The following is a 27,475-nucleotide window of genomic DNA, read 5'->3' on the forward strand; positions in this document are numbered from 1 at the left end:
ACCCATCCCTGTGCCCCTGCAGCAATGCCTTAGCGACTTCTGACAGCCGCCAGCCTCCTGCAGCTTCTGCTGTTGCAATGTTACCCAGCTGATAGATTGCTCGCCAATCAGTGACTGAGGCGGGACACTGCTGCAGTTACTGACTGGCTAAGCGGGCAATCCATCGGCAGGACCATGACGTTGCAGCAGAAGGAGCTGGGGCAGTGACGTACTATGAAGTCAGCCATAAAACACATCAGAAAGCGATGAGAGCGGCACTACGGGAGCATGGGGACTGGTAAGTATACTTTCTTTATTATGTTCCTTTACTGGTTCTATCCCTTTTCTTCAACTTCATCTGGAAAACCATATGCCATTAATTAAAATAATAATTTCCCTTTATTTGTTTGAGGAATGTTCCAGAACATAATTGATATAAAATATAAAAATGCTAGGTGAACACTCTAATTAACCTTTTAGAGAGTAGGTTAGGAATATATTGAAAATAGAAAATTGAAAGGCAGTTCATCTTAAAGTTGCTTTTGAGCATCAAATCCAAAAAATGATAGATAGATAGATAGATAGATAGATAGATAGATAGATAGACAGGTGTATAGGAAATAGATTGGCTTATTAAGAAACCAATAGGAGAAGAAAAGGTAAAGTAAATAAACTCACTGGGGGAGATTCATCAAACATGGTATAAAGTAGAATTGGCTGAGTTGCCCCTAGCAACCAATCAGATTCCAACTTTCATTTTCCTAAGAATCTGTGAGGAAAGAAAAGTGGAATCTGATTGGTTGCTAGGGGCAACTGAGCCAGTTTCACTTTACACCATGTTTGATAAATCTCCCCATTATAGTCATATGAATGTATTGATATATTGAAAGATAAATGGATGGGATAGATATAAATGACTTTTACAAAACAAATACTTTCTGTGGAAACCCAGGAACGCAATTTACGTTTTTTGTAATTATAAAATATCAGATGCAAAATAAAAAATAAAATAAAATGCGTACTTATTTTATGTTTAAGAAGAGCTAATTATAAGGTATGCTAACAAGCATATGTATAAAACAATTTCTGCTTATGGAGCAGCTCATTACCGGAGGCACGCTTAATATATGGCGCTCTGTGTTATCCGTGTTTTGAAGGTGACCTCTTTTCTGTTTTATCAGGGACACACCAGAACACACTGAAATAAAAAATCCTGGCTGGGAGCCCAGATACAAGGCTACACTTGTCACTTTAAGGCACTGTATAAAAGTCAGTTGCCTTGGCTGAGAAAGATTATAATATAAACTAACTCGGGGAAACGTTGCACTTCTTAACTCTACATTACAGTCCATAATTCAAGAGTCATGAAAGAGTGTCTGAAGGCCGAGATAATAATGTAAACATAAAAGATTCACGTAGGTTTGAGTAAGGAAGGTTTGATGTAGCCACCAATCATGTCGTAGATTCAATAGATGTTTGAGTTTAGGAATTCCAAACATAAAACATTCGTTTTCCAGCTTTGGAAATTCAGGGAAGTGGCAAGTGATCATAGGACCCAATAACAAACTACAGAATGGGGACCAGCCCAACTTTTTGTTCTAGTAGACCTTGGTTAAAAGTCAGGCAATCATGGTGGTCTTTGGAAGGACTGGCTGACTATCCAATTTATATGGGGGCCTCCCGACTATTCCTTAAAGATGATGTTAGGGGAGAGAAGGATCAAGCATGTTGGATTAAACCTGTCCAACTCTTTTTCTCTCTGGAAGATAAACCACCATCAGAGAAATCCCCTTTCCTTATCAAAACATAAGAATTTTTTGCCGAGCTAAACATTTATGTACAGTATATAGGGGTATCAGTAGAGACAGGACCTTTACTTTGGTCACCAATCCATACGGTGTGTCTTTCCCTAAAGTAACAGAACAGGGATGATGTACAAAGTGATGTAACAATATAGAGATAATGTACATAGTAATGTCGCAGTATGGGGATACTGTACCTAATGTCACATTACATCTTATCGTTTACAGAATTTTGGGGCCTTTGGTATTGGATTTAGAGTCTAGTAAATAGGCTGGGTAATTTCTTTTTTAGGGTCTGAATTCTTATTTGGGTCCGGGGTCTTGACTCATTTGGGTATTTAAACTGGGGTATTGATAAGTTTTAGTGTTTGGTCTGGGATCTCAGTTTATTTCGGGGTGTGGTCAATATTAGATCCACCCACTGGACTAGTTTAAATTAATTTGTCTAAATTTGAATAAACGTCCCTTTTTCCATTCAGTTCATTGGAAATATGCAGGAACATGGCCTAAGAGTGTTACACGACATAAGTGCCAATGGACATAGTAGCTGCATCATGTAAGATAGATTGCGTATTTAGGTTAAATGGCACCTTTCGTTTATATGCAGTATAGTGGTACCATTTAAGTAGTCAAGCAACAGAAGTCATGGGTCCACCAAACCAACACTAGCGATGACATAAACCAAACCAGGGAGCAGAGTCTAAGGGGCCACTAGTCTTTACCAGAGCCAACCACAAGGTAGGATGTATTTGCTGCAGCAGATGACCCTCAGGCCTCTACCCCTGGCTTGGCTTGCTAGTGGTGGCAGGCGAGGTGTAGCTGGAGACATGTAGACAGGTCAGCCGGCAGAAACACAACAGGAATCTATGGCAGGACTCAGACAGACACAAAGCAGAAATCTTGGGCAGGAATTACGGGCAGGAGAGCTGGCACCACAATTCTTAGGGTAGCAAGCAGAGGCTCCGACGGCGGGGTCAGAACAAGGGCAGGAATTTATAGGAAAGTGCTTGGTGCAATCAACCAGTTAAGGGCACACTGCCCCTTTAAATTTTCTAGAGCAGAAGCGCACGTGCCCTTGAAGGCTGGATAGAGCAAGACAGAGCAGGAGCGTGGAGAGTAGAAGCGGGCGGGGGGGGGGGGGTGTTTGAAGGATCGTGGGCTCCGGCGTTCACGCCTGCATCTGGGCTCCGGCGTCCACTGGGAACAGCTGTCGTGGAGAGTGTGGCGCGGGTGGCGGTCCAGAGCATGGGATTGCCGCCACAGCCATGACAAGTAGTGTATTGTCTTTGATCCCAAAGTTTGTTGTATTCCAAATATAGCAGTGAATGAGTCACCTTTCCCATTCTCTTCTCTGCGATTGTGGCTAACGGACTCTTCCAGGCGCTGTGTTATTCACAGTTACTCCAGTAACATTATTGTTTAGGGAAAATGAAGTAACAAGTCATAAATACATTTTCACTTTCAGTCTTGAGAGGCATTTGGAAAGTAAACACAATGATGAGTTGTCTGTACTGGCTTCAGATCTACGTGTTGTCTCTGGTTTCTTCATATCATCAATTGTCTGTTAGTACTTATTGCTATTGGCATAGACACATGTGGCAGGTCAACAACCTCAGAAGATGCTAAGGGTCCTGCTGGGAATTGGGGACCACTAGATTCTGGGTAAACATGCTATATGTCTAGTTACAGGTGTGGTAATAGAGGGACCATGCGCCTCTGTTGTCTAAAGACTGCCATCTATGTGGAGCTACTTGGCACATCAATAAGTCATGGCTCCATGCTCTGTAAGTGTCCTTCATAGATGCCAGGAAAGAGTAAAATATACCCTATACTAGCAATATCACCAACACTCACTGCTCCTATAGAGCTTCTTAAGAAGAAATGATGGGCAACTGAGGAACAGTGAACCAAATAGTGTATCAGACAGATATTTTTATTTATCCCCAGAGAAAATAAGCCCAATCTCCATCTATAAAGTAAAAATTGACAATAAATTTACATGTAACATTTTATATGTATGCTCCTATGTATTGCACAGCTGACACTAACAAAGGGTTATTGTTTTAAGTGTGCCATGTTTTTGCCAGCCTATAGGAGATACTCTTTCTTTCTGGCCTATCACTCTTCTTCTTTTCCTCACACACATTCCTTTCCACCACTCACAGGGTAGATAACACATCCCCTGTAGGAAGTTACTTGGTGGGAGGAGGTATAGCCTGAGTTCTGGTCAGATTCTCGTGGAAGAAGGACACACAGAGCAGACATCCCTGCTGTAGCCAAGCCAGGGCCTGTGTCTGCCAGGACCCTTGCCCGGGAAAAGTCAGTTCAGACAGTCTAGTCTAAGACACGAGTGTGGTCAGAAGCCGCTAGGGACAACCAGTTCTACTACTATTTCTACTAAAGCTACTATGCAATGCTAAACTGTACAAGAGAGAATAGAGCCTATGCTGTGAACCAGTCTAAAAAGTGCAGGGTAGTATCCTACTGGATAGAACAAAGCTACCAGAAGGTCTACGTATTCTAACTCGCAGTGCAAGTAAACAGGGAAGACTCGGACACTTAGCTTCATCCAGGTAACCATGACTGGGGCTTGTATCACCCTATTAAAATGGGTAACTCAACACTGTAGGGCAGAAGGTAGTCAGACTATAGTCTATCCCCAGGTACAAGTATCTCTCACTCTCAGCACAACTGAGTTTGAGTACCAAAACCAAAAGTTGTTCTCTTGTCCTATCACTGGGACTCAGTCATTCTTTTCTTCGCACCAGCACCTAGATAACCGCATACCTTGGGTTATCTTCCCCTTTTCGGTGAGTGACGGTACCGATAATTTGCGTGGGTGAGTTGCCACTCAGGACTACCATGACAAGAGCCCAAGGGACCCATCACCACCCGGCAGGTTGCCAACTATTTGGGGACATGCTAACGGTCATATACAAAGCAAGTACCAACATCACACCTGTGTGCTGAACTAGCACCGGCATCCTGACACAACATCTCTGACCAGGTAGCGCAGCACACTAGTCCTACCTTATTGTGCATTGCTACTGAGATCAGTAATTTAAGTGATCTTGAAATATAAAAGTAGACATAATATTGTGACAATCTGAACAACACAGAAAATGTATATCATTTTGTTACTGACTGCTGTAATAATAAATATATTTGATCTAGGGAATATTACATTGGATACACTCCATCCTCGTACACTGCCCACAAGCCAAAATACCAACAATTTGGCAGTATGAATATTGTAAGGCACTTTACATAGCTTGTCATTGTTCAAATCAGTCCCTGTCCCCATTAGGTCTCACATTCTAAACCCATCTACGTGTATGTTTTTGGAGTGTTTGAGGAAAACCAAACACAAACACAAGGGGAACATACTAACTCCTTGCAGATGTTGTCCTCGGTGGGATTCGAACCCAGGACCCCATTTAGCCAGCACTGCTGTCCTTCATCAAGTAACTTCCTTACCCGTGTTTATACTATACGTTGCATTGCTATCGGCCGCCAGCCTTAAACATTATGATTTAAAAAGAGGTTCCACATTACAACTTTTATCATTGTTGTTGATAAACTTAGGGTGGTATTACATGGGACGATTATCGTTCTAAAAATCGTTAGATCGTTCAGATTTAAACGATAATTGTTTCGTGTAATAGCAGTCAACAATTAAACGTTTGATTGTTTGATAGAATCTGGACCTATTTTCATCATTGATCGTTCACAATTCGTTCGAACATCGTACGGTGTAATAACGCCTTCTTTGGTCTTTCCTTGGTCTATCAGCTAGGAAAGGACGAGCACAAGAACGTCCGTAAGTAATGAAGTAATTGTTTGTCATAGCGGTTGTTTGAGATTGTTTATTGTTATCGCTGAAAAATCGTCCCATGTAATAGCACCCTTAGTCCGGACACGATGTTCATTTTATATGCACTGGCAGAATAGAGATTGGCTGCTTAAAGGGGTTGTCCGGCGATAAAAAATTATTCACAGAATAACACACATTACAAAGTTATACAACTTTGTAATGTATGTTATGTCTGTGAATGGCCCCCTTCCCGTGTCCCACCACCCCCACCCGTGTACCCGGAAGTGTGGTGCGCTATACATTACCTGTCACGTGCCGACCACGGTCTCCGATCCTCAGCAGTGACGTCTTCTTCGGGAGGCCGGCGGATCTTCCCGAGTGCCGGCCGCCCTCTGAGTGCCAGTTATTCTCAGCCAATCGCGGCTGAGCTTCGGATGACGCTGCAGAGGGTGGCCGGCACTCGGGAAGATCCGCCGGCCTCCCGAAGAAGACGTCACTGCTGAGGATCGGAGACCGTGGACGACACGAGATGCGGTGAGTATAATGCACCACACTTCCGGGTCTAGCGTGGGTGGGGGGAAACACGGGGAAGGGGGCCATTCACAGACATAACATACATTACAAAGTTGTATAACTTTGTAATGTGTGTTATTCTGTGAATAATTTTTTATCGCCGGACAACCCCTTTAATAAGCAATTTCTTGTCCATTATTGGGACTGCAATCCAGAAAACTATGCGAAGCGTTCAGACTAATTTGTCATTCTCTTCAAGACTGAATGGAAATATCATATTTATACCCAAGAAACATAGGCACCAAATTTGGATAAAGTATGTCCAGGCCATTGAGTCACATTGTCTGAAAGTCTTACATCAGTTTTGTAGACTGGAAGCGCTAATGATGTGAGACTGGGTGTAGTATATTATACACATATTATTTTGACTGTCTTGTCTACTCTTGTGTTATGTAAAATGTTACGCAATTGCTAACCCATCCACTGATAAAAGAAACCTAAGAAAATTAAAAGAATGTGAGAGCGTGAAAGCTAAGTGGTGTAAGCTCCATTATTTGTACCATGGCGGCCCCTTTGAATACCACTTGAAGGCATGCTTCTAAGCTGTCGTTTATCCAGGATAGCCTAATAGGAAACTAAATGTGGATTAGGCCTTGCTTCACATTTACTACTTTGTTTGGTATGTTCCGGTATGACAAGAAAACATGCTCGCCCCCGCACAGCGAAACTGACTGGAATTCGACGTATTTCAAGTGTGAACGAGTAGGGAGAGGACCATGCTGTCACATGCTCCTATTCCTACACTGTGTCTGCGACCTAGACGGACCCCATAGGCCCTATTCCACAGTAACGGCCCCATTTGGCCCGATTCGGCCGATTATCGCTCTGTGAAATAGAGAGAACGATCAGCCGATGATGGTGTAATCGGCTGATCGTTCATTTAGGGCCAGACCTAAAATCATCATTCCCCCACTGCGCATCGCTACGGTTGAATAGCGGTGCACGGCGGGCGATCGATGATTTGAGAAGCAGCAGCAGCATACATTACCTGTCAGGTCTTCTGCTCCGCTCCGTCCTCCTCCCCGGGTCCCGCGCGCTCTGGCTTCAGAATGGCCTGTCAGCTGACGGAGCACTCAGCCAATCACAGGCCGGGACCCCCGCGGCCTCTGATTGGCTGAGCGGCCTGTCGGCTGACCGGCCATTCTGAAGCTAGAGCGCGCGGGACCCGGGGAGGAGGACGGAGTGAAGCAGAAGACCTGACAGGTAATGTATGCTGCAAGGGCTGCAAGGACATCGGTAACAATGTCCCTGCAGCCCTCGCTCAACGATCATCGATCGTTGCCCCTGGAATAGGACCCTTACACTGGAAATCCTTCTAGGTCATGTGACAGATGCGGATAACAATCTTAAAGATTGTTGCTCAGACGGGTTTTTAGAGGTGTTTTTTTGCCAATGTCGATCGTGGCAATTTGTTCATGTGTTTGAATTTTTTAGGCGTTTTCGTGAAGTTTTAAGGTAGTGTAAAACCAGCCTAAAAAAGACTTTAAGATGTCTTAATGATTGTGTAATCACAGCTGCTGTTTATACAGTGAGATTTGTGGCCAACAAAAGATGATTTTTAGCTCCACATAAACAATACAATCAGGCATTGAATGGTTTCTGGTAAGCCCCTTCCTTGATCAAATTAGCATAATGTTCAAATTTACATTTTATCCATAATACACACATTTTTGATAATAAAAAAAAAAAACCTAACAAACTATTGGTTAAACTCAATTTACTAATTTATTAGTTAAACCTAATTTACTAACAACGTGTCACTTTTAGGCTATGTTCACACTGCGTATAAGTCCAGCCGCATTTCGTACGCTGCCGTACATGTGCGGCTGAAACTACGGGCGTGGGAAGAATCGACATGTGTCCAGATGCGTACGAACCGCGAACATACGCCCGTAGTACAGTTATGCTTCCCTAGCTTGTTTTGAAGCGATCTGAAACAGGTCATTTACTTGGAAATCTTCGCCCAGCCCAATAAACCACACAGAACCTTTTGGATCGAAAAATCAAGTTCAATTTGGCTGAAATGAGTACTTCGTACGGGACCGCATGGAAATCCACGGCCGTGAGTTGGAACATTTTCTTCCTCAAACAATGGTCTTGTTCATTTTTCACGGCGCTGTATATGATCCGGCCGTAAGCTCATACGTAGTGTGCACTGTGCGGGCGTATATCGTATACTTTTAAGCGAACGCATCAACCTCAAAATTACGTGCGTATATTCGCAGTTCGCACTACGTCCGGACTCATACGCAGTGTGAACATAGCCTCAAGCTGTTATGCTTTTTGTTGTGTCTTTTTTTTTTTTTTGCGTCAAATTCATTAATATGGTGCATTCCCTTACTAAATTTGGAATTTTTTTCAAATCAACCAACCTGAAGTGCCTGAAAAGAAAACCCCTAAAAAATTACAGTTTGTTTAATTAATCTGTCGATTGTGGTGTGTTTTAAAGGACACACCCATGACACGCTCCCATTTGGCTGTTTTTTGGACAAAAATTATGATTTGCCGGGTTTTTGGAAAAATTGTGTTGCACACCTTGCAAACACATATCGCAAAATGATAGGGAAAGTTTTAAAAAAACTGTCAATTTTCTGTTGGGAACACATTAGTAAATAAGCCCCAATGTTTTTTGTTTTTTTTTTACAAGAAACACATACACAATGGGGGCTATAAAAAAAAACAGGTTGACTTCATAACTTCATAATTACATAAATCAGAGCTGTTTACTTATGAACTGCTGAAACAAGATACTTCTCCACCAAAGCCAACAGTATTTCCTACCAAACTCCTGATAACAGTGGCTAACGTTTTCCTCCAGTCCTCCATTTATATTGCAGTATTTGAATATTGGATTGTCTTCTAGGTTGACTCATTACATATGATTGCTTGATTTATAGATAGTTTAACTTATTTATTCTTAATAAATGATTCAGTTTCTTCATTGTTCACTAAGCTCTATGTCATATTTCTATCTTATAAAGATAAATCTGCACTCTAATATATTATGTTTAATCAGTTATAATTAGAGATGAGCGAACCTCGAGCATGCTCAAGTCGATCCGAACCCGAACCTTCGGCATTTGATTAGCGGTGGCTGCTGAACTTGGATAAAGCCCTAAGGCTATGTGGAAAACATGGATATAGTCATTGGCTGTATCCATGTTTCCCAGACAACCTTAGAGCTTTATCAAACTTCAGCAGCCCCCGCTAATCAAATACCGAACGTCCTTAAAAGTACTTAAAAGTTAGGGTGTAAAATATAAGTGAAAGCGATTGTACTATTAGGTACATCGTCTTTTTTTTTTTACAGTAACAGATTGGCGTGGGTACGGAGATCATGGTGGTGCGGTCCTTTTTTGAAGCGCTGGACGATTCCCTCATTCGGCAATGTTCTTTTGCCATGCACTGACCCGGCTCTATGCACTGGGGGAAGGCCTGCCGACCCCAATGAGACCATATCCGCTCACTTCTGTGCACCAGCCCAGTGCATAGAGCCAAGGCGGTGCACAGCAAAAGAATGGGGCCAAACACAGGAACCGAGCAGCGTTTCAAAAAAAGGACTGCTCCACCGAGAACCCCGTTCTGGTGCTGATCTGCTACTGTAAAAAAAAATAGCGATGTACCTAATATTATATATTAGGTTTAAATGGTCACTGTCATTGAAAGGAGAAGTCCAGCGGATTTTAAAAATACTGCAGCTGGCAGGGGCAGATGGGAAATTAATTACAAGTATGAAATTACCTCTCCCCGGGCCCACGGTGAGCGCTGTGGCTTGACATGGGACCCTCACCAGGCTCCGGGATCCCCAGAGATGGCACGTCACGACCCTGATGGACTCCAGTCACGGATTGGCTGAGCGGCCACTCCATCAGCCGGGTGGGGTAAGTTAGTACTTGTAATCAATATCCCTCCTACCCCTGCCGGCTGCAGGGTTTTATAATCTGCCAGACTTCTCCTTTAAAATAACTTCCCTACGTATGAAACAACGTGACCTATAAATTTAAATCACTTTATTTACCAAAAATAACCCCTTACCCCAGAAAAACAACTTTAAAGTCTTAACCACTAGGTTTGTCGCTTCTTTGCTATCTGCTGTCCACTGCCTATTGTATAGTCACCAGATTACTATCGACCCCGGCCGCCATCTTGGGTCGAATTACATAATCTTCGGGAGGCTGGCCGGACCACTCCAGCCGCCCCTTATGCTGGCCCCCCTCTGCCGCGTCATCAGCTGCTCAGCCGTGTTATTTAGTGAATAATTTTTTAACGCCGCACTACCCCTTTAAGGCATGTTCACAGCTCTGAAGGTAGGGAAATGTTTTTATAGCCTTTTACTCCGTGTCTGATTGCTCTTTCCACTTAATTTGATGGGATTCTTTATCAGATGAATTTAGAGTGATAGCTACCATTGAAATTACAAAGACTTCACAGCAAACTAAATGATAACCACATACACATTGACTGAAAGCTGTAATGAGTTTTACCATGGTAAATTCAGCACTGCTTCATCTATAGACGAATTAGATTTGGTGGACTGGTTAACAATATGGCAGCATCCTACCTTATTGACTTGAGTAACATTTTCATTGTGCCCACAAGCGTCAAATATGTCTGGATATGTGTCGGTCCATCCATGCACTGTGCACGTCCTGCTAATATTTCCTGCAGAGAAAAATAGTGAGACTATTAGGATAGGATTATGCTGTATAGAAGGTGGACAACAAAAGAAGACATAATAACATGGTCACTTCTAAAAATAGCATACAAATAACCCAGCAACTACAAGTAGAAAGCAATGAAGACCTATTGTACGCGGAATCCGTCTATTGATTATTAAAGGTAACATATAATTTGTTTTTTAGCTTTTCACTTTTCTATAAAGAGAAGAATCATAGGAAATGTTTTTTGTTGTTTTTTTTTATTTTTATCAATCTTTTATCTTGACAAAGGCGCCCAGTAGAAGGAGCATAAATGTTGCCCTTACCTACGTAGATGAATAAAAATGAATGTGCATTGAATGTATAGAGTGCTCGCCATGGTTTTATCCTTACAGTATAGCTTTGTATCTGTGGGCCTGGCCAGCCTTTGTGTACACTGGGGTCTGAGCCCCGCCATACGCCAACTGTCTTCATCAAGTTAGGCTGGGTTCACACTACGTTTTTGCAAACAGTTTTTTTCATCCATTTTTTTGCAAAAAACGGATTAAAAAAAACTGTTGATAAAAATGGATGCAATTGTGTTTTTCCTTTGACCTTCATTATAAAAACACAGATCAAAACGGATTACTTTTTTTTTTCCGGACATAAAAATGAGATCGACTACTTTTTGTGTACGTTAAAAAAAAAATGATTAGGAATTATGGAAGTCAATGGAAAAATGGATCAAAACGGATGCACACTATTGCATCTGTTTTTTCCATCATTTTGCTAAAAAGCAGATGAAAAAATAAATTGCAAAAACCCAGCCTTAATGATCGACCCAATCTTGTAGAACTGAGAAAATAGCCCTAACGTCGCATTAAAATGAAAAACGCATAATTGAGCATGAGATAAGATTTGCAGGCCCTCTATCGGAGACTACAATACTACTAGAATGTGTGTGAAAATCAGCTAGGAGGCGTACACAGCTATTTATCCTGGATTGCTCATTTATCCATCTATAACATCGTGATCAGTGACAATCTATGATCAGGCTATTTTTAACTTCAAGTCAAGTTTTCCCCTCAGCCTATTCAAGAACATTCCCATCTGACGAAGTTATACCTTATGTACAGGCTAAAAAATGTAGTAGGACCATGTCTCTGAGGACACCTTAATGTGGTGACATGGTACACTCTGTTTGATCAAATAGTTTGCCAAGATTCAAATTTTTAAAATCTATAGGGCAGGTTTTTATTATGAGTACACCGGGGGAAGTATATAGCACTTGCACCTGTAGGTTGCTGTTGCCCTGTTTTTTTGTCTGTACTTAAGCCACATGCAACCTGCAACCTGCAGTGAACAGAGGCATAGAGGTGCTGCCATTTTTTTTACCTTTTTTTCAGTTGTATGTGGGTGGAGTGGCTACCTCCTGTTGGCCTGTACTCCACCCATGTCTTGCAAGTGTTATAAATACAGATTTGGCTCCTATCTGCCCAGTTGTAGGCTTATTCTGCCCAGGAGAGGCCATTGCTAGCGTGAAATTGCTAGAGTAGGACCATGTCTCTGAGGACACCTTAACATAGTGACATGGTACACTCTGATCAAATAGTTTGCTATGATCCTAATTTTTTAATATCTATAGAGCAGGTTTTTATTGTGTGTACACTGGGGGGAGTATATACGGTAGGCACTTGCACATGTAGGTTTCTGTTGCATTTTTTTTTTTCGTTATGTACAGAATAAGGAATAACAAGCTGATCAGAGGGGGTCTAACTGCTTAGACCCTTACAGATCCTGAGAACAAAATCATCCCTGGAATGAATGGGGTATACCACATGTGTGTATTCCATTCATTCTTTACAGGGTCACCCAACACTGCGGAGCACTAAACTCAGTCCCATGAAGGTCAGGAGCGGTGTGCTCCATTCATTCTGAGGACAATGTTATCCCTTTAGGAGGTGGTTTTGCTTGTGTGCTTCTGCTGTATAACCCATATAGTGATGGGCTGCTCAGTCTCTTTCAGGATTTTTTGATAATCTGATGGTTCCATCAATTATGACAGGTTCTGGAAAAGTAAAGCAGTGACAGACCATGATACTACCACCATCGCCATGTTTGACTATTGGCAAGCCCTTCTTACTTTGGAAAGTGGTGTTAGCTTTACACCAGATGTAAGGGGACTAATGGCTTGGAAAGAGTTCCACCATTTTTTCACTCGGCACAGCATACCGCTGCCAAACGCTGCCTTCAGCAACATACTCCCTTCTACTGGTAAGGTCTGTTGACCGAAACATTACTTTTACTGTAATCCTGGTTACCTTTCTTAATTGTTGAATTAAGGATTCCATCTTGAGTGCAGAGTACCTCTTTCTAGTACTCACGAGTTATTCCCTTCTCCTGTACACCCAAGAACCCAAGGCCCATCTAGTGGGGATCTCAAAAAGAAATTTTTGTGAAGTTTTGACAAGTGGAATGGATCACATGAGCTCAAGGTAGCCCATAATGCATTGTACATAGCTCTCCCAATTATCTAGAACACAGTTAAAGGGGTGATATCAGAGCCATCATAAAAGTCTGTGCACATAGCTTCACCACACGCAAACAGGAGACAGATGTGGCGCTGTATTCAGAAGAAGGCAATTATGTTTTCTTAATTCTGGATAAGCCCTTTAACTCATTTGTCAATTGAATTTGGTTAAATAGTTGATTTGTTATCTACAGTAGTTTGATGATCTGAAGCAATCTAATATAAAAAAAAATATGTAAAAAATAAAACAAATGGGGCAAATACTTTTACAACACTATAAGCTGTAAAAGAATCCTCGTATAAAATAGGAATCTATCAGCATAATACAGTATATTGGTCTCTCAGGGATTTCAGTGCCTTGTGCTAAGTCGATATGAGGTCTCATATGGTCGATGAAGAAAACGGGGCACATATGATTACGTCTTTTGATGTGATATCTCTGTGCGTCACTTACCGTCCTTGCTAAAGAAATGTCTCAGCACTAAAGGGCACGTCTGAGTAACCGTCTCTCCAAATTTAGCTTGGTCCCAACATGTAATATTATCCCAAACTCCCAAACATCCTATAAGCAAAGGAGAGAAGAGATTATTAAGGTTGTCAATTATATATTCTATTCTATTCTATTCCCAGGGCTGTGCTATTGAGATTACATATACTGACATATAGGTATAATAACATTGATGAAATGTTATGTATTAGAGGGCTTGTAAATCAACGCAATCTAATGGCAGAAAATTGCCGAGCTGCGACATAAATACAATGCTAAATGGAACATTACAGACAGACATATAACCCACCAGAGACGTGAAAGTGTATGATACATATAGAGTGAATTCTATAGTTAGTAATATTTTTCCAGGCATATAAGCTATCATGTAATTCAGTAGGCTAATATGGCAGTTATGGGATGTGAATCTGATTGTTCATTACTGTGATGTAATTCAGTAGGCTAATATGGCAGTTATGGGATGTGAATCTGATTGTTCATTACTGTGATGTAATTCAGTAGGCTAATATGGCAGTTATGGGATGTGAATGTGATTGCTCATTACAGGTAGGGGATCTGGGGGTTGTAATTGGGGCCTTTATGGTTGTACCTGCATGAGAGCTTTATAGATAACAAACTTTGTGCCAACTGCATTGGCACTATGTGGAGGATCTGTGGCTGCTACTGTATACGGTTCTTTGGCTGTCTTTGTGGTATCCACTATGTACAGTACTTGCCATGTGCCTGGCACTTTATAGGACTCCTTGGCTCTGAGGTTGATCATGTTAAGGGACACTTGAGGGGATAAATTTAAACTGTTGAATTCTTAGACAGTGTAAACTTAGACTAGACATCCTAAGAATGGGCCGGATTTTTACAGTGATTCATGGTGTTTGATAACTTACACATCCTTAGACTGTCTACCCTAAATTTAGAGACTGGTGCTGTTCTGGGCGCTCTGCTGTTGGCAGTTTTATAGGAGTCTGTACACACCAATCTTGGCTGTTGTGAGGGCAGGGAATGTGGCCGCTGATCTCCGATGCATGCCTATAACAACCAATCACAGTTCAGCTTTTATGTCTTACCTGTCCCTAAAAATAACTTTTGACACATCATTAGACATGCCAAAAATTATTGATCACGGTGGGTCTCACTGCTGAGACCCACTCTGATCTAAAGATATAGTTGTGGAGAGATCACAGCAGCACGATCCATTCCCCAGGGAGTGGATGGTGCAGCCACAGTCTCTCTATGTTTTCCTTTCTTTGATATGTAGTTTTTTATGTGATTATTTGCTACTCCCCTCTCGGTCATGTGATTACACACTGTTCCGCCTGGGTTGGGGCATTCCCACATATCTTTTTGTACATAAATGTTCAATATTATATGATACAATAGCCATGACTAAGGGACTGGGTCCCAAAATGCTTTTGTGTGTTTTAATCCTGACTGTAAAGATTTTAAGGATATAGAATAAAGCTTGAATATTTTATACCATGGAGATGTGGATTTTTCTCATATTATGATTACGTTGCCGGCAGGGGCAGATTAACTTTACCATAGGCCCCGGGATGTTCACCAAGCCTGAGCCCCCCCTACCCCACTTTAACTATGGCAGCACTAGCGTGGTGTTCATAGTATAGGATAGACAATATGATGCCCTGATTTGGGCAAAATTGCGGTAAAAAAAGCAGCGATTCTTTGCAAATCATGGCAGAAACGTAGCCAGGAGACAGTATACCATTGAAAGTATAAGTCTTTTTTGGTGGCCATGGGCCCCCCAGGAGCTCAGGGCCCCGGGCTACCGCCTGAAAAGAACCTACTATACTCCGCTACTGGTTGCCGGTGAGTGGCCCAGATTCTTGCTCTTTCTTGCTCCCATCACCTGACTGGCTACTTATGCACATGTTGAGCTGCTATCTTCTTCTCATATTGCTCCTCATCAGTGAGACCCACTGTGATCAATGACTTTTAACATGTCTGATGAGAATTTTTTTTCAAAAAATCTTTAGAACAGTTTTTTTTTATTGTGTGTACGACAGGTTGAAGTATGTAAGTCCTGGCATTTGCAGGTGGCTGTTGCACTTTACTGTTTTTGTCTGTATATTAGCTACAGTGGTGTGCAACCTGTATATTGTGAACAATGGTATTGGAGTTCTGTCCTTTTTGTATTTTATTGTGTTATATGTGGGGGGTGTGGCTACCTCTTCTCGCTTACCCCATCTCCTATCGATGTTTTAAACAGAGTTTGTTGGATCCTTCATGCCCAGGGCCCTATTACACAGATCGATAATTGGCTAAATCAGCCCGATTTGGATCATTATCAGCCAATGAAACAATTATCTTTACTTGCCCCAAGGTTAAAACTTAACAAAGACCAAGTCTACAAAGAACAAAGACTAAAGGCCCTATTCCACGGATCGATTATCGTCCGTTACGTCCGATAATCGTCCCGTGGAATAGAAGGCAATGATCAGCCGACATCGTTCATGTCGGCTGATCGTTGCAGTCGTTTGTTTTTCAACCATGTTGAAAAACAAACGACTGTGATAGCAGCGATCTGCTGCCATCGCTCCGTGGAATAGGAGCAGCCGCAGCAGACCTCTATGGGCTGCCCGGACGATCTAGTGATCACCCGGGCAGCCCCCCCGCAGCTCCCCGCGGCCCCTCCCAGTGGCAGTGAGCAGGGAATGAGGAGCAAACGAGCGCTGACAGTGCTCGTTTGCTCCTCATAGTCGCTCTGTGGAATAGGGGCTTAAGTCTACAAACATGCACAAACAATAACTTTAGTCACACAACAATAAACTAAGTGCGCATCCGGAAATAACTGCAAAATAAAGACAATCAACATGTGCAGACACTAACCTGAGTCTTTGAACAGATTACAAAGTCCACAAACATGCGCATTAGACAACAAACAATGATACAAAATCTAAGTCTAAATACATGCGCAATCAACGAACTAACCCTGAGATAGAGCCTAAGTTCGGAAACATGCGCAATAAACACCACACTTCAACTGCTAATAGGCGGTACCCAAAGGATGGCGCCCGCCACATCTTTCAAAAACTAAGCATTACATAGCCAATCAGAAATAAAGCCCATCATCAACCGTCGGATCTATTACGAAGCAACACAGTGATAGGTTTTTGCACGGACGACCATGGGTGACATGTACCAGAAGGGTATAAGAAACCAGTTGGTGACCCACCGGCCAGTGCCAAAACTTTGAAAAAGTCAGCAAGACTGATGAAATTAGTCAGGAGTAAGGCATGGTACTTTTAAATTAGCTGTATCTGGACCATCTTATGTCCGCCAACAAATAATTGTATACATCTAGCACAGAGGTACAATGTAGCAAGAGAGTTTCACAAACCTCCTACATTAACCCCTCACTCAGGAACGCTATTACCTACCGTATCTCACTCACGCGGCAACACCGCAGAGAACGATGCGGCGCACCTAATGCAGGAGAACCATACGACGATATCGTAAAGAAACAAGGGAGTGATACAATCGGAGTGAAGTAACCCCGTTAGCTTACCCTCAGCCAAGTCACCTTATCTACATCTGCAAATATTGCCAATCATATGTATCGCACTGTTAGACTAAATGGATAGCAGGACAATACTGGCCGTAGTACAACTATTTTAACTTAGCACTGTATATACACAACCATCACAAGAATCTTTTATAACTAATTGCAATAAAAGTTAAGTTTTACCCTTGGGGCAAGTAAAGGTATTCTGCCTACCCGGCACAAAAAAGAAACTGATACAATACCCTCCCACAAGGTCGGGATCATCATTCTTATAATGAAACAATCATCAGCGGATTGTTTCTTTAAGTCCAGACCTAAAATCACTAGGTGCTCAGCATGCATCCCTACGTGTAATAGCAATGCGTGGCCAATGGCTGACAATTCAACAGACAGTTTACATTACCTGTCCACGTTCCCGGTCTTCTCCTGTGCTCTGTATGCGTACCGGCACCGAGCGATACAGCCTCAGAGCGGCCTGTCTGAGCTGACTGGGCGCTCAGCCAATCACTGGCCCCGGTGGTCCCGGCTAGTGATTGGCTGAGTAGCCTTTCAGCTCAGATGTGCCGCTCTGAGGCTGCGAAGCATGGGACCAGGGAGGAAACTGAGATCAGAAGACCGAGAGCATAACTGGTGATGTAAACTGTTTAAGCAAAGGCTGAACAGATATCGCTAACAATAACCATGCAGCTCTTGCTAAACGATTATCGGGCCATGTAATAGGCCCAGTAAACAATCACCTATATAGCAGATCGGCACTTGTTTACAGTATTGATCAGTCTGCCATCAGCCCATCTAAAAGGTCCCTTATAGTCCGAGAGAGGCCAGTGTTAGGAACCATCTCTCTGAGGTCACCTTAACGTGTTGAGATGGTGAACTCTATTTGATCAAATAGTAAGAACCTCATTAAAAAAAAAATCTTTAGGGTGCGTTCACACCTACCGGATCCGCAGCTGATTTTCATGCTGCGAGTTTGCAGTGAAATCAGCTGCGGGTCCTGTACTGTGAAGCTCAATGGGTCCCATACACGCAGTGGATCCACTGCCTGCATGGGATCCGATCGGGTGTGCGGGGGGGGGGGGGGGGGGGGGGTCGCAGCGATCGGGTGTGCGGGGGGGCCAGGACGGCGATCGGGCGTGCGGGCGGTGCGGGGGTTTAAGGGGGCCGGGACTGTAAGCTGTTGGTGGCCGGCGGCTCAGGGGTTAAAGGGGCTGGGTCCCATGCAGGCAGCAGATCCGCTGCGTGTATGGGACCCATTGAGCTCCACAGTACAGGATCCACAGCGATTTCACTGCAAACTCGCAGCATGAAAATCTGCGGATCCTGTAGGTGTGAACGCACCCTTAGGGTAGCTTCACACGTACCGTGTGAAAATCATGTGAAAATCAAAACGCGCATGTAAAAAATGCAGCAAAAACGCAGCGTTAAAGACACACCGTTAAAAACGCACCGTTAAAAACGCAGCGATACGGTACGTGTGAAGCTACCCTTAGAGGAGTTTTTTTTTATCTTGTGTTCGACTAGGGGAGTATATAGGTAAAGTCCTAGCACGTGCAGGTTGCTGTTGCACTTTTCTATTATGTCTGATGACATGCCAAAAGTTATTTATAGTGCCTATCCCCATTTAACAAGCTCTGGTACTGTGAACTACTAACTGTGAGTGATTGTTTTCTTTGGTCTTCTCAATAACATCAATAGTCAATGGGGGAGATTTGTCAAACATGGTGTAAAGGGAAACTGGCTCAGTTGCCCCTAGCAACCAATCAGATTCCATCTTTCATTTTCCAAAGAGTCTGTGAGGAATGAAAGGTGGAATCTGATTGGTTACTAGGGGCAACTGAGCCAGTTTCACTTTACACCATGTTTGATAACTGTCCCCCATTAATGTGTTAATCTGGGATTACTTAGCATAACTTTTTAAGGGTTGAGCAATGTGAAGAAAGGAAATATACACACAATTCTGCACACTGGGCAAGAGAACATAGTAAGCGAAAGCAAAGTGATTATTTTTCTTGCTGAGACATAGTCATTGACATACGCTTTATTTATTTTATGGGCTAAATTACCGTGTTCATATTTCCCTGTGGTGACATTTTACATCCTAACATCTATGTGAAGGGGAAAACACTTCATAACCTGCAATTCACTTCAGCAGGTGAGAAAATACTGTAAAACATTGGGTGAATCAGTAAAATGTGTCAGAATTCTCCAGTCGCATAAAAAAAATTGGGGTACATGGTTGTGTGACAAATTTATTATGTTTAGGCTATTTTTTTTTTTAATTAAAGGGGACCTCCAGGGAAAAAAAAGGGTTCAGATCAACTGGTGTCAGAAAGTAAAAATTTCCAGCCTTTCAGTACTTATCAGCTGCTGTATGTCTTGCAGGAAGTGGTGTATTCTTTCCAGTCTGACACAGTGCTCTCTGCTGCCATCTCTGTTCATGTCAGGAACTGTCCAGAGTAGTAGCAAATCACCATAGAAAATCTCTCCTGCTCTGGACAGTTCCTGACATGGACAGAAACAAAAGCGGATGAAAAAACAAAATACAAAAACGGATGCAATTGTGTGCAATCTGGATTGACTGTTTTTCCATTGACCTCCATTATAAAGACAAAAACGTATCAAAACGGATGCCTTTTTTTCCTTTTTTTCCAATCCCATTTATGTGTATTGTAAAAGTAACTATTTAAAAATGGATACGTTCAATGGACGGCAAAAGTGCAGTGTGAACCCAACCTAAGGCTATGTTCACACTACGTAAGAGACCAGCCGTTCCGTACTGCAGTATTGGCTGGATGATCATTAGCACCCGCATCAGAACTCCTCACTGTACACTATGGAGCATGCGGCCAGAGCTACTCGCTCCATAGTGTACACTGACAGGGTTTTATGTGGCTGCTATTCAATGAATAGCATTGTGTGTGCACAGGCTATCTCGTATGGCCGCTGTTCACATGTCAGTTTTCTACGGCACCACTAGGGATCTCGGCCGGAGTGTATACTATGTGTATACACTCCGGCCGGGATTCCCTCAGAAGGCAGCACTACGTAAGTTCCATGGGAATGACGGCAGTTGTAACAACGGCAGTGACTCCTACGGAACTTACGCTGTGTAAACATGGCCTAATACAGTATATGCAGCGCGATGCACCAAATCTATCACATGACACACTCACCATGCAGATCTTGTCAGATCCTCTCTAATGTTATGTCTGAATGTAAGGTCATATTCCCACATTCCGTGCACAGTCCATATATACAGACGGTGTTCAACAGAACGGATTATCGGAACTCCCGGCATTATGTATCATTATGCAGCCGCGCGTCTATATCAGTACAGTACAGCAAAGATTAAGACAGTTTCAAAGCTCCCAGCATCATATGTTATTCCAAAAACCTGTTCATTTGAAATCCGTCCATAATACAGGCTGTGCACGAAACATTATTTATGCCATAAGCACATTATATATATATATATATATATATATATATATATATATATATGTATATATATCTATATCTCAAAGTGTTATATTTCCTATACATAAGTGAACATACCTCTAAATCCAGGATGCGGCGGCTTGCTTAACTTAGCCAGACATTTTCTTTGCTCATCTTTAATTTCCAGCTGTAGCTTACATTCTGGGTGAAAACCATGAACCTTAAGAACAAGAGGAAAACTATAAGTTTCTCTTATCTACGATGAACAAAGCGGATAAATCTGTGTATTATCACATCCACTGTTTTATAAGTATATAAGTATTTAGAAGGTGATAGTCACAGCTAGGGCTATAGCAGTATATAACACTTGTCACATAGCCTCCGGAGCTCCTGTGTCCTTGATCTATTAAAATTATCTGCAGTTATTGGTCAAAATCCAAACTGCTAAGTGAAGTCAGGAGCATGTGCACGTTCTCTACACTTTGTTGTGGAAACACTATGAGGCTTTCAAAGAGCTCAGAGGATCTCGGCTTACTTTCATCTTGTTATTTCAGACAGGTCTGTACTGATAAATGCCTGATGGAAAGAATCAAGAAGCGAGGCACAAAGGAACAGGGAACGCGGTAGATTTATATCTGAAGAGTATTAAAAAAAAAAAATGAAAATGTCCTTATGGCTGTGGATTTACAGATTTTTATTGAAAACAAAAGGAGACACAAGTAAGTGCCTGAGAAAAGACAGATGGTGCCGTGCCGATGTGGAGTTACTGTACCAAATAATCTTATGGGAGTCCGTATGTTGTGAAGTTGTGAAGGAATGGACGTGACATTGTTGCTTTATGTTTGTGGTAATATTTATGTTATATATTATAGGACTATAATAGTATTTCTATTATATATGGTTAAACTACTATATAAACACTGAGAAAAACAAATATTAAGGGGGGAGCCCCTCAAAGAACAAAGTTTCAATTTGTAGTTATTGAGCATTTAAACTTTAAGGAGTGTTCACACATGGCAAGAACGTTGGCCATTGTTTGACATGGCCGGTGTCTGACGTGTCTCAGACGTTCATCCTGAAGTATTGGCCGGGTGAACATCACTTCATTTTAATTGGAATGCGGGCACATTCGGTGTGCCTGCCCTCCAACTGGCCATAGAGCACAATGTAAAGTATGGTCAGGAGCCGTACTTTACATTGTGTGCACAGGCTATCTTGCATGGCTGCTGTTCACTAAATAGTGGCCGCACAAAATAGACCAGTCGATTATTTTGTGCAGATGCAGAGTACAACGGCCACAGTGTATACAGTGTGTATACACTACGGCCGTGGTTCCATAGGCTGTAATGTAATCGGCCGCTGTGAGTAAACAACAACCGTTGTTGCAAATTGCAATAACGGTAGTTATTTATTGTAAAAATATGTAGTGTGAACGTGGCCTAAGAATACATACATACTACAAATAGTACATATCATAGGTGTGGGGGTCACAGATTATCCAATCCAGGCCATTTTACCACCTAGATGCTTCAGTCAATTGTAACTGTGGCATCTAGATGGTGAAACAAAGTCCAAAAAATTTCTACACCTACATAAATTTGTATACCTTGCCCTCTGGGCCTCTTTGGCTCCAATGACCTGCTTCTTAAAGAAATTGACAGATGAACCAGTGTTTAGCTGGAATATATCACTCGTAAGGGTGCAATTCCGCCTTAACATTCTCCCTGTGCGGTTTATGCCAAAATCTGCACCTTTTCCATAACATACGCCAGGCGCGTAAATGATAAATTCCCCCCCTCCTCCATTGGCAAGTAAAGGTGAAAAATTAAAACTGCTATTTAAATTAATTCTGGACATGGATGGGCTGGTTTTTCATGAAATTCAACATAACTTTTGTATGGTTCTGTATGTAATAGAAGTACAACAAAGGCTATATGCACTAAAATAGGAGATAGACCACACAAAACTAAATTTCCTTATGTCTTCTGACATTTTTATTCCCCCTGCCTTTAAGTAATGTGCTTAAAGGGAATCTGCCACTAGATTTATGTTGCCTTAAATAAGAGCAGTGTAAAATAGTGACAGAAATGCTGAACAGAACGGTGTATTCTTACATTATTCTGTCCAGACATTCTCCTGATAACAGACGACATGACTGGGGGTAATGTAAATTCTACCACAAATCTCACCTGCCTAACACAACAAGAAGTAAGGTGTCGCCTTAAAAATATTAAAATCCATATATCCCTGGGCCTAGAAGGTATCCATCCCAGAGTTTTGCAGAAATTAAGTACAGTGTTAGACAGACCCTTATTCCTTATATTTAAAGATTCTATAATAAAAGGGATTGTTCCACAAGACTGGCACATAGCTAATGTGGCTGGAGATATTCAAGCAGGGGTCAAAAATTATACTGGAAACTATAGGCCTGTAAGTCTAACATCTATTGTGGGTAAAGTATTTGAGGGGTTTGTAAGAGATGCTATACTGGTGTATCTTAATGAAGATAATCTTATGACGCAGCATGGGTCACATTGATGGTGATCAGGAAACCACTCCAGAAGGAACCAATCACATTGATGGTGATCAGGAAACCACTCCAGAAGGAACCAATCACATTGATGGTGCTCAGTAAACCACCCCAGAAGGAACCGATCACATTGATGGTTCTCATTTAACCACCCCAGTACCTTATAGCTGCCGAACACAATGCTGGGAAGCTAGAGAGGTAGTCTGCGGAGGCATTTTTGTAATATAGATCTTTAATCCTCACTCTCGGCATTTGGCAGAGCCAAAGCAACATGTAGTCAGCATGATATCCTGAGTGACGGGAACTTAAAGTGGCTGCCTAGGGAGTAGAAGACGAAGCCTCACATTCTGTGACTACATGTCTCAGAGATGGGTGTATATCATGGAGAAACCTCTTCTGCACATGATGTCCAATAGCTGCAGGAAGTGATCACCATCATCTGCTCTCCAGACACCCCTTTAATACCAATCAAGTGTGAGTGGCTGGGAGGAGGTCAGAGGCAGCGGGACTACATGGCCCTGTGGCTCTGCCTGCTAGGTTCCTACGGTCTATATGGCGGCTGCAGAGCATCTCTCTAAATACAGATAGCAGAACGTTGCAGCAGCTCAAGCAAGATGACAATCAGAAAATAAAACAGACAAAAAGTAAAGACTCTGTATGAGGTTCTGGTATCAAGAGCTGTGTTTGTCTTTCCGAATGAATGTTCTTTGTTTACTAACAATGTAGAATGTTTTAGTCATTCGTGAAATAACAAATCTGCAGTTCTCTATGGTTCATTTAGTTCGTAGTTACATGAAAACCCAAAACCCTTTTGGTTGCCTTGGTGTTATTGCACATCGCATGCTAGGGAGTATTGTAATAAAATCTTATGCAATGCATTGTGGGAGACATATTTTACTCTATATCAGACTACTTGTACAATGCCAAGTGTAAACAATATGTACATCACCCAGAGTTCTAAGCGGTAGGACATTTTACTGACACTGAATCAGCAGGGTTGTCTCATATATGTAAATATGCCCATATACATTAGATTGAAGGAGCCATTTTTGGTGAGAAATAATAATGTGTATGGAAATCCTTGACTTTCCTGATGACAGATGTCCAGGGAAGGAATCATCAGGTGCTTTAGCATGTCCAGTCCTTTGTTCTAAAGAAAGATAAGTTGCAAGAGGTGTCTGGCAGCTGTTTACTCTCTACTCTCCATTAAAGGGGTACTCCAGTGGGGAAAAAAAATCTTTCAAAACAAATATTGTCAGAAAGTGCCAGAGATTTGTAATTTACTTCAATTAAAAATTTTCCAGCCTTCCAGTACTTATCAGCTGCTGTATGTCCTGCAGGAAGTGGTGAATTCTTTCCAGTTTGGAGAGCAGGAGAGGTTTTTTATGGGGATTTGCTGCTGCTCTGGACAGTTCCTGTCACGGACAGAGGTGGCAGCAGAGAGCACTGTGTCAGACTGGAAGGAAAACACAACTTCCAGCAGGACATACAGCTGGTAAGAACTGGATGTTTTAAATAGAAGTAAATCTCTGGCACTTTGATACCAGCTGATTTGAAAGAATTATTATTTTTTTTTTCCAAAGTAGTACGTCTTTAAGATCATGTGTATGCTTGTGTGAGGGGGTTTACAAATATTTTTAAATTATTGTGAGAAAGAAGATATATCAAGTGGTTCTCCGGCTGCTGCAAAACCACTACTTCCAGCAAGCCCTGTTACATGCCCTGACTGTATTACCTGGCCCAATGTGCCAGGGAAGCGAGCGACTACCTGTCAGCTTAGCGCTTGCTTCTCCCTTGTACCCTGCTGGCCACATTGTGCTATTAAACGCACAGACAGTGAGCGGGGAGCAGCGAGAGAGCCCACCCATGCAATCTTTAGATTGGGTGGCTCATTGAAGTCATGTTGGAGAGACAAAAAGGAATGTACCACTGTAGAGCACAGTGCAAGGCAGCCGCTCTCTACTGAACTTCGCTCGGCTGAGTAGGAAGGAAACTACTAGCTAGATACGCACAGAGACAGAGGCCTGGGACTCGTACTACCCGACACTGAGAAGCAGAAGGCGGTCAGATGAGATAACTAGTACTTATCTGTAGGTGAGTAGGAGGAGTTTTTCAAGTCACTATATACACTTCACCACATCCCGGCAGACTACTCACTACATTAGACAAGGGCCCTTCTATCTGGTCCCTGACACCTGCTACTACTCTACTTTATTCTATCTACTTTTCTTCTACAAGCTACTACTGCTATTACCAAGTTTTACACTAAGTCCCTAAGCACTGTTAATTTGTGTTGCATTGAAGACTAATTCTTGCATTGAAGACTAATTAGTCCTACCCAAGGTCCGGTTGCCATGTGTCTGGGTTGGGTGTTACCACTCCTGGCCACCGTGACAAGTAGCCCCCAAGATACCAGAGCCCGATGGCAGGTTCACTACCAGTCCCAGCAACCCAGGCCACGGCAAGTTACCATCTTAACAGTGTATTTGTTCTGTAAATGCGTGTATGTAAAGACCCTATTACACCGAGCAATTATTGGCCATTGTGGCCGATAATCACTTGGTGTAATAGCTAGTTTTAAAAGGCAACAATCAGTCTTTTAACATGTTTAAAGCGAATGTACCATCAAAAAATGGACCGCGGCATCGGCTTCCCTGTGCCGGCATCGATCTATCCGTGGGTCCTGTTAAAGCGAATGTACCTGATGATCCATTCTCTTTCAAAAAATGACAACACTAAAAAAAAAGGAGAAAAAATACTGCGGGAGCGGCTAGATTCTTATAAATAGAAACTCAAAAAAGACACCAAAGAAAAAACACACTTACACCACTCACAAAGAAACAACGGCAATACACTCGGATCCAATGGTTTCAGCTGGGATCGCTACACCCTCCGGACACTGTTGAGAGCTCCGGCTCGTATAGGTGGAAGAAAGCGCCAACAAGCACAAGAAAAATATAAAAGTGGGGAGCTATCAACTTCTAAACCAGCTCTATTATACAATGAAAGGAAAGATAAACTAATGTTCACTCACTTCTCGGAGGGGAAATCGACCTACTCCCCCCCGTTGCCCGGATCGCTTGTATACGGATAGGCGGTATTCTACTGCTGGAAGTCCTCCCAGAGTCTTCAGTTACGGCATGTATGTTACGGACTCCCGTGGTGATCCTCCCGGGTGAACTCTCACTACACCCGGATTGGTGCACACCGCACTTGGAAATAAACTGTGAGTATAACTAAAACAAGTAGACAACTTTATTCTGTTGTCTACTTGTTTTAGTTATACTCACAGTTTATTTTCAAGTGCGGTGTGCACCAATCCGGGTGTAGTGAGAGTTCACCCGGGAGGATCACCACGGGAGTCCGTAACATACATGCCGTAACTGAAGACTCTGGGAGGACTTCCAGCAGTAGAATACCGCCTATCCTTATACAAGCGATCCGGGCAACGGGGGGGGGGAGTAAGTCGATCTCCCCTCCGAGAAGTGAGTGAACATTGGTTTATCTTTCCTTTCATTGTATAATAGAGCTGGTTTAGAAGTTGATAGCTCCCCACTTTTATATTTTTCTTGTGCTTGTTGCCGCTTTCATCCACAAAAAATGACAACAATAATGTGCAAAAGGAGCTGCGGCACCCCCGTGCACGTCCTATCCCCTCCTGCAGCTACCCGCACCACGCTTCTCCCCAGCCCCGCTCTTACCGGTTCGCCGTCGGTGTGTGTAATAGCGCCGGCAGCGAGTGGGGAACGAGGAGCAAGCTTAAGCTGACCTGACAGGTTGGCCCTCGCTTGCTCCTCCAGGTTGGCCCATGTAATAGGGCTTTACATCTCTTTTTTAATTACCTGTAAACCCCCTACGGCTTGTACAGTGGAAGGACTGTGCTACCTATAGGATATATACAATCTACATAAAATCTGGTCTAATTACATGTGTGCAAGATAAAAATGGCTTCAGATGGGAAAGAATTGGCATCAAATTGCACGTCTTTCATTTGTAGCCTGTAACAAAGACAAAATAAGTTTTTCACTGTATATACAGTATAGAGCTAATATTGAGATGTTAGGCGTAAAGCTGAACGTGTATGACAGCTGTAGTGATAGCCGGTGTGGATGGAGAACAGAGCTGTCAGATCTGACAGCTACCA

General features: G+C 42.5%; 1 protein-coding gene and 1 long non-coding RNA gene across 4 annotated transcripts in view; one reads left to right on the plus strand and one right to left on the minus strand.

The window, feature by feature from the left end:
• Nucleotides 1-27,475, minus strand: part of VIPR2 (vasoactive intestinal peptide receptor 2) — a 68,445-nt gene that overhangs the window by 35,528 nt on the left and 5,442 nt on the right. Inside the window, exons 2-4 of one of the 2 annotated variants that reach the window (XM_069958909.1) lie at nt 20,919-21,021; nt 13,790-13,897; nt 10,730-10,830 (exon numbers count right to left, since the gene is read on the minus strand). In XM_069958909.1, coding sequence (XP_069815010.1) covers nt 10,730-10,830; nt 13,790-13,897; nt 20,919-21,021 — 312 coding nt within the window. Of the gene's footprint in view, nt 1-10,729; nt 10,831-13,789; nt 13,898-19,015; nt 19,101-20,918; nt 21,022-27,475 lie in introns of those variants that run through there. The other variant, XM_069958911.1, reaches the window with a different exon arrangement.
• Nucleotides 19,218-27,475, plus strand: part of LOC138783780 (uncharacterized) — a 38,165-nt gene continuing 29,907 nt past the window's right edge. The window contains exons 1-3 of one of the 2 annotated variants that reach the window (XR_011361742.1): nt 19,218-19,515; nt 21,356-21,520; nt 23,698-24,107. This is a non-coding gene — a long non-coding RNA (uncharacterized lncRNA). Of the gene's footprint in view, nt 19,516-21,355; nt 21,521-23,697; nt 24,108-27,475 lie in introns of those variants that run through there. The other variant, XR_011361743.1, reaches the window with a different exon arrangement.

Source organism: Dendropsophus ebraccatus, chromosome 2 (genome assembly GCF_027789765.1).
Source record: "Dendropsophus ebraccatus isolate aDenEbr1 chromosome 2, aDenEbr1.pat, whole genome shotgun sequence".
NCBI lineage: Eukaryota > Metazoa > Chordata > Amphibia > Anura > Hylidae > Dendropsophus > Dendropsophus ebraccatus.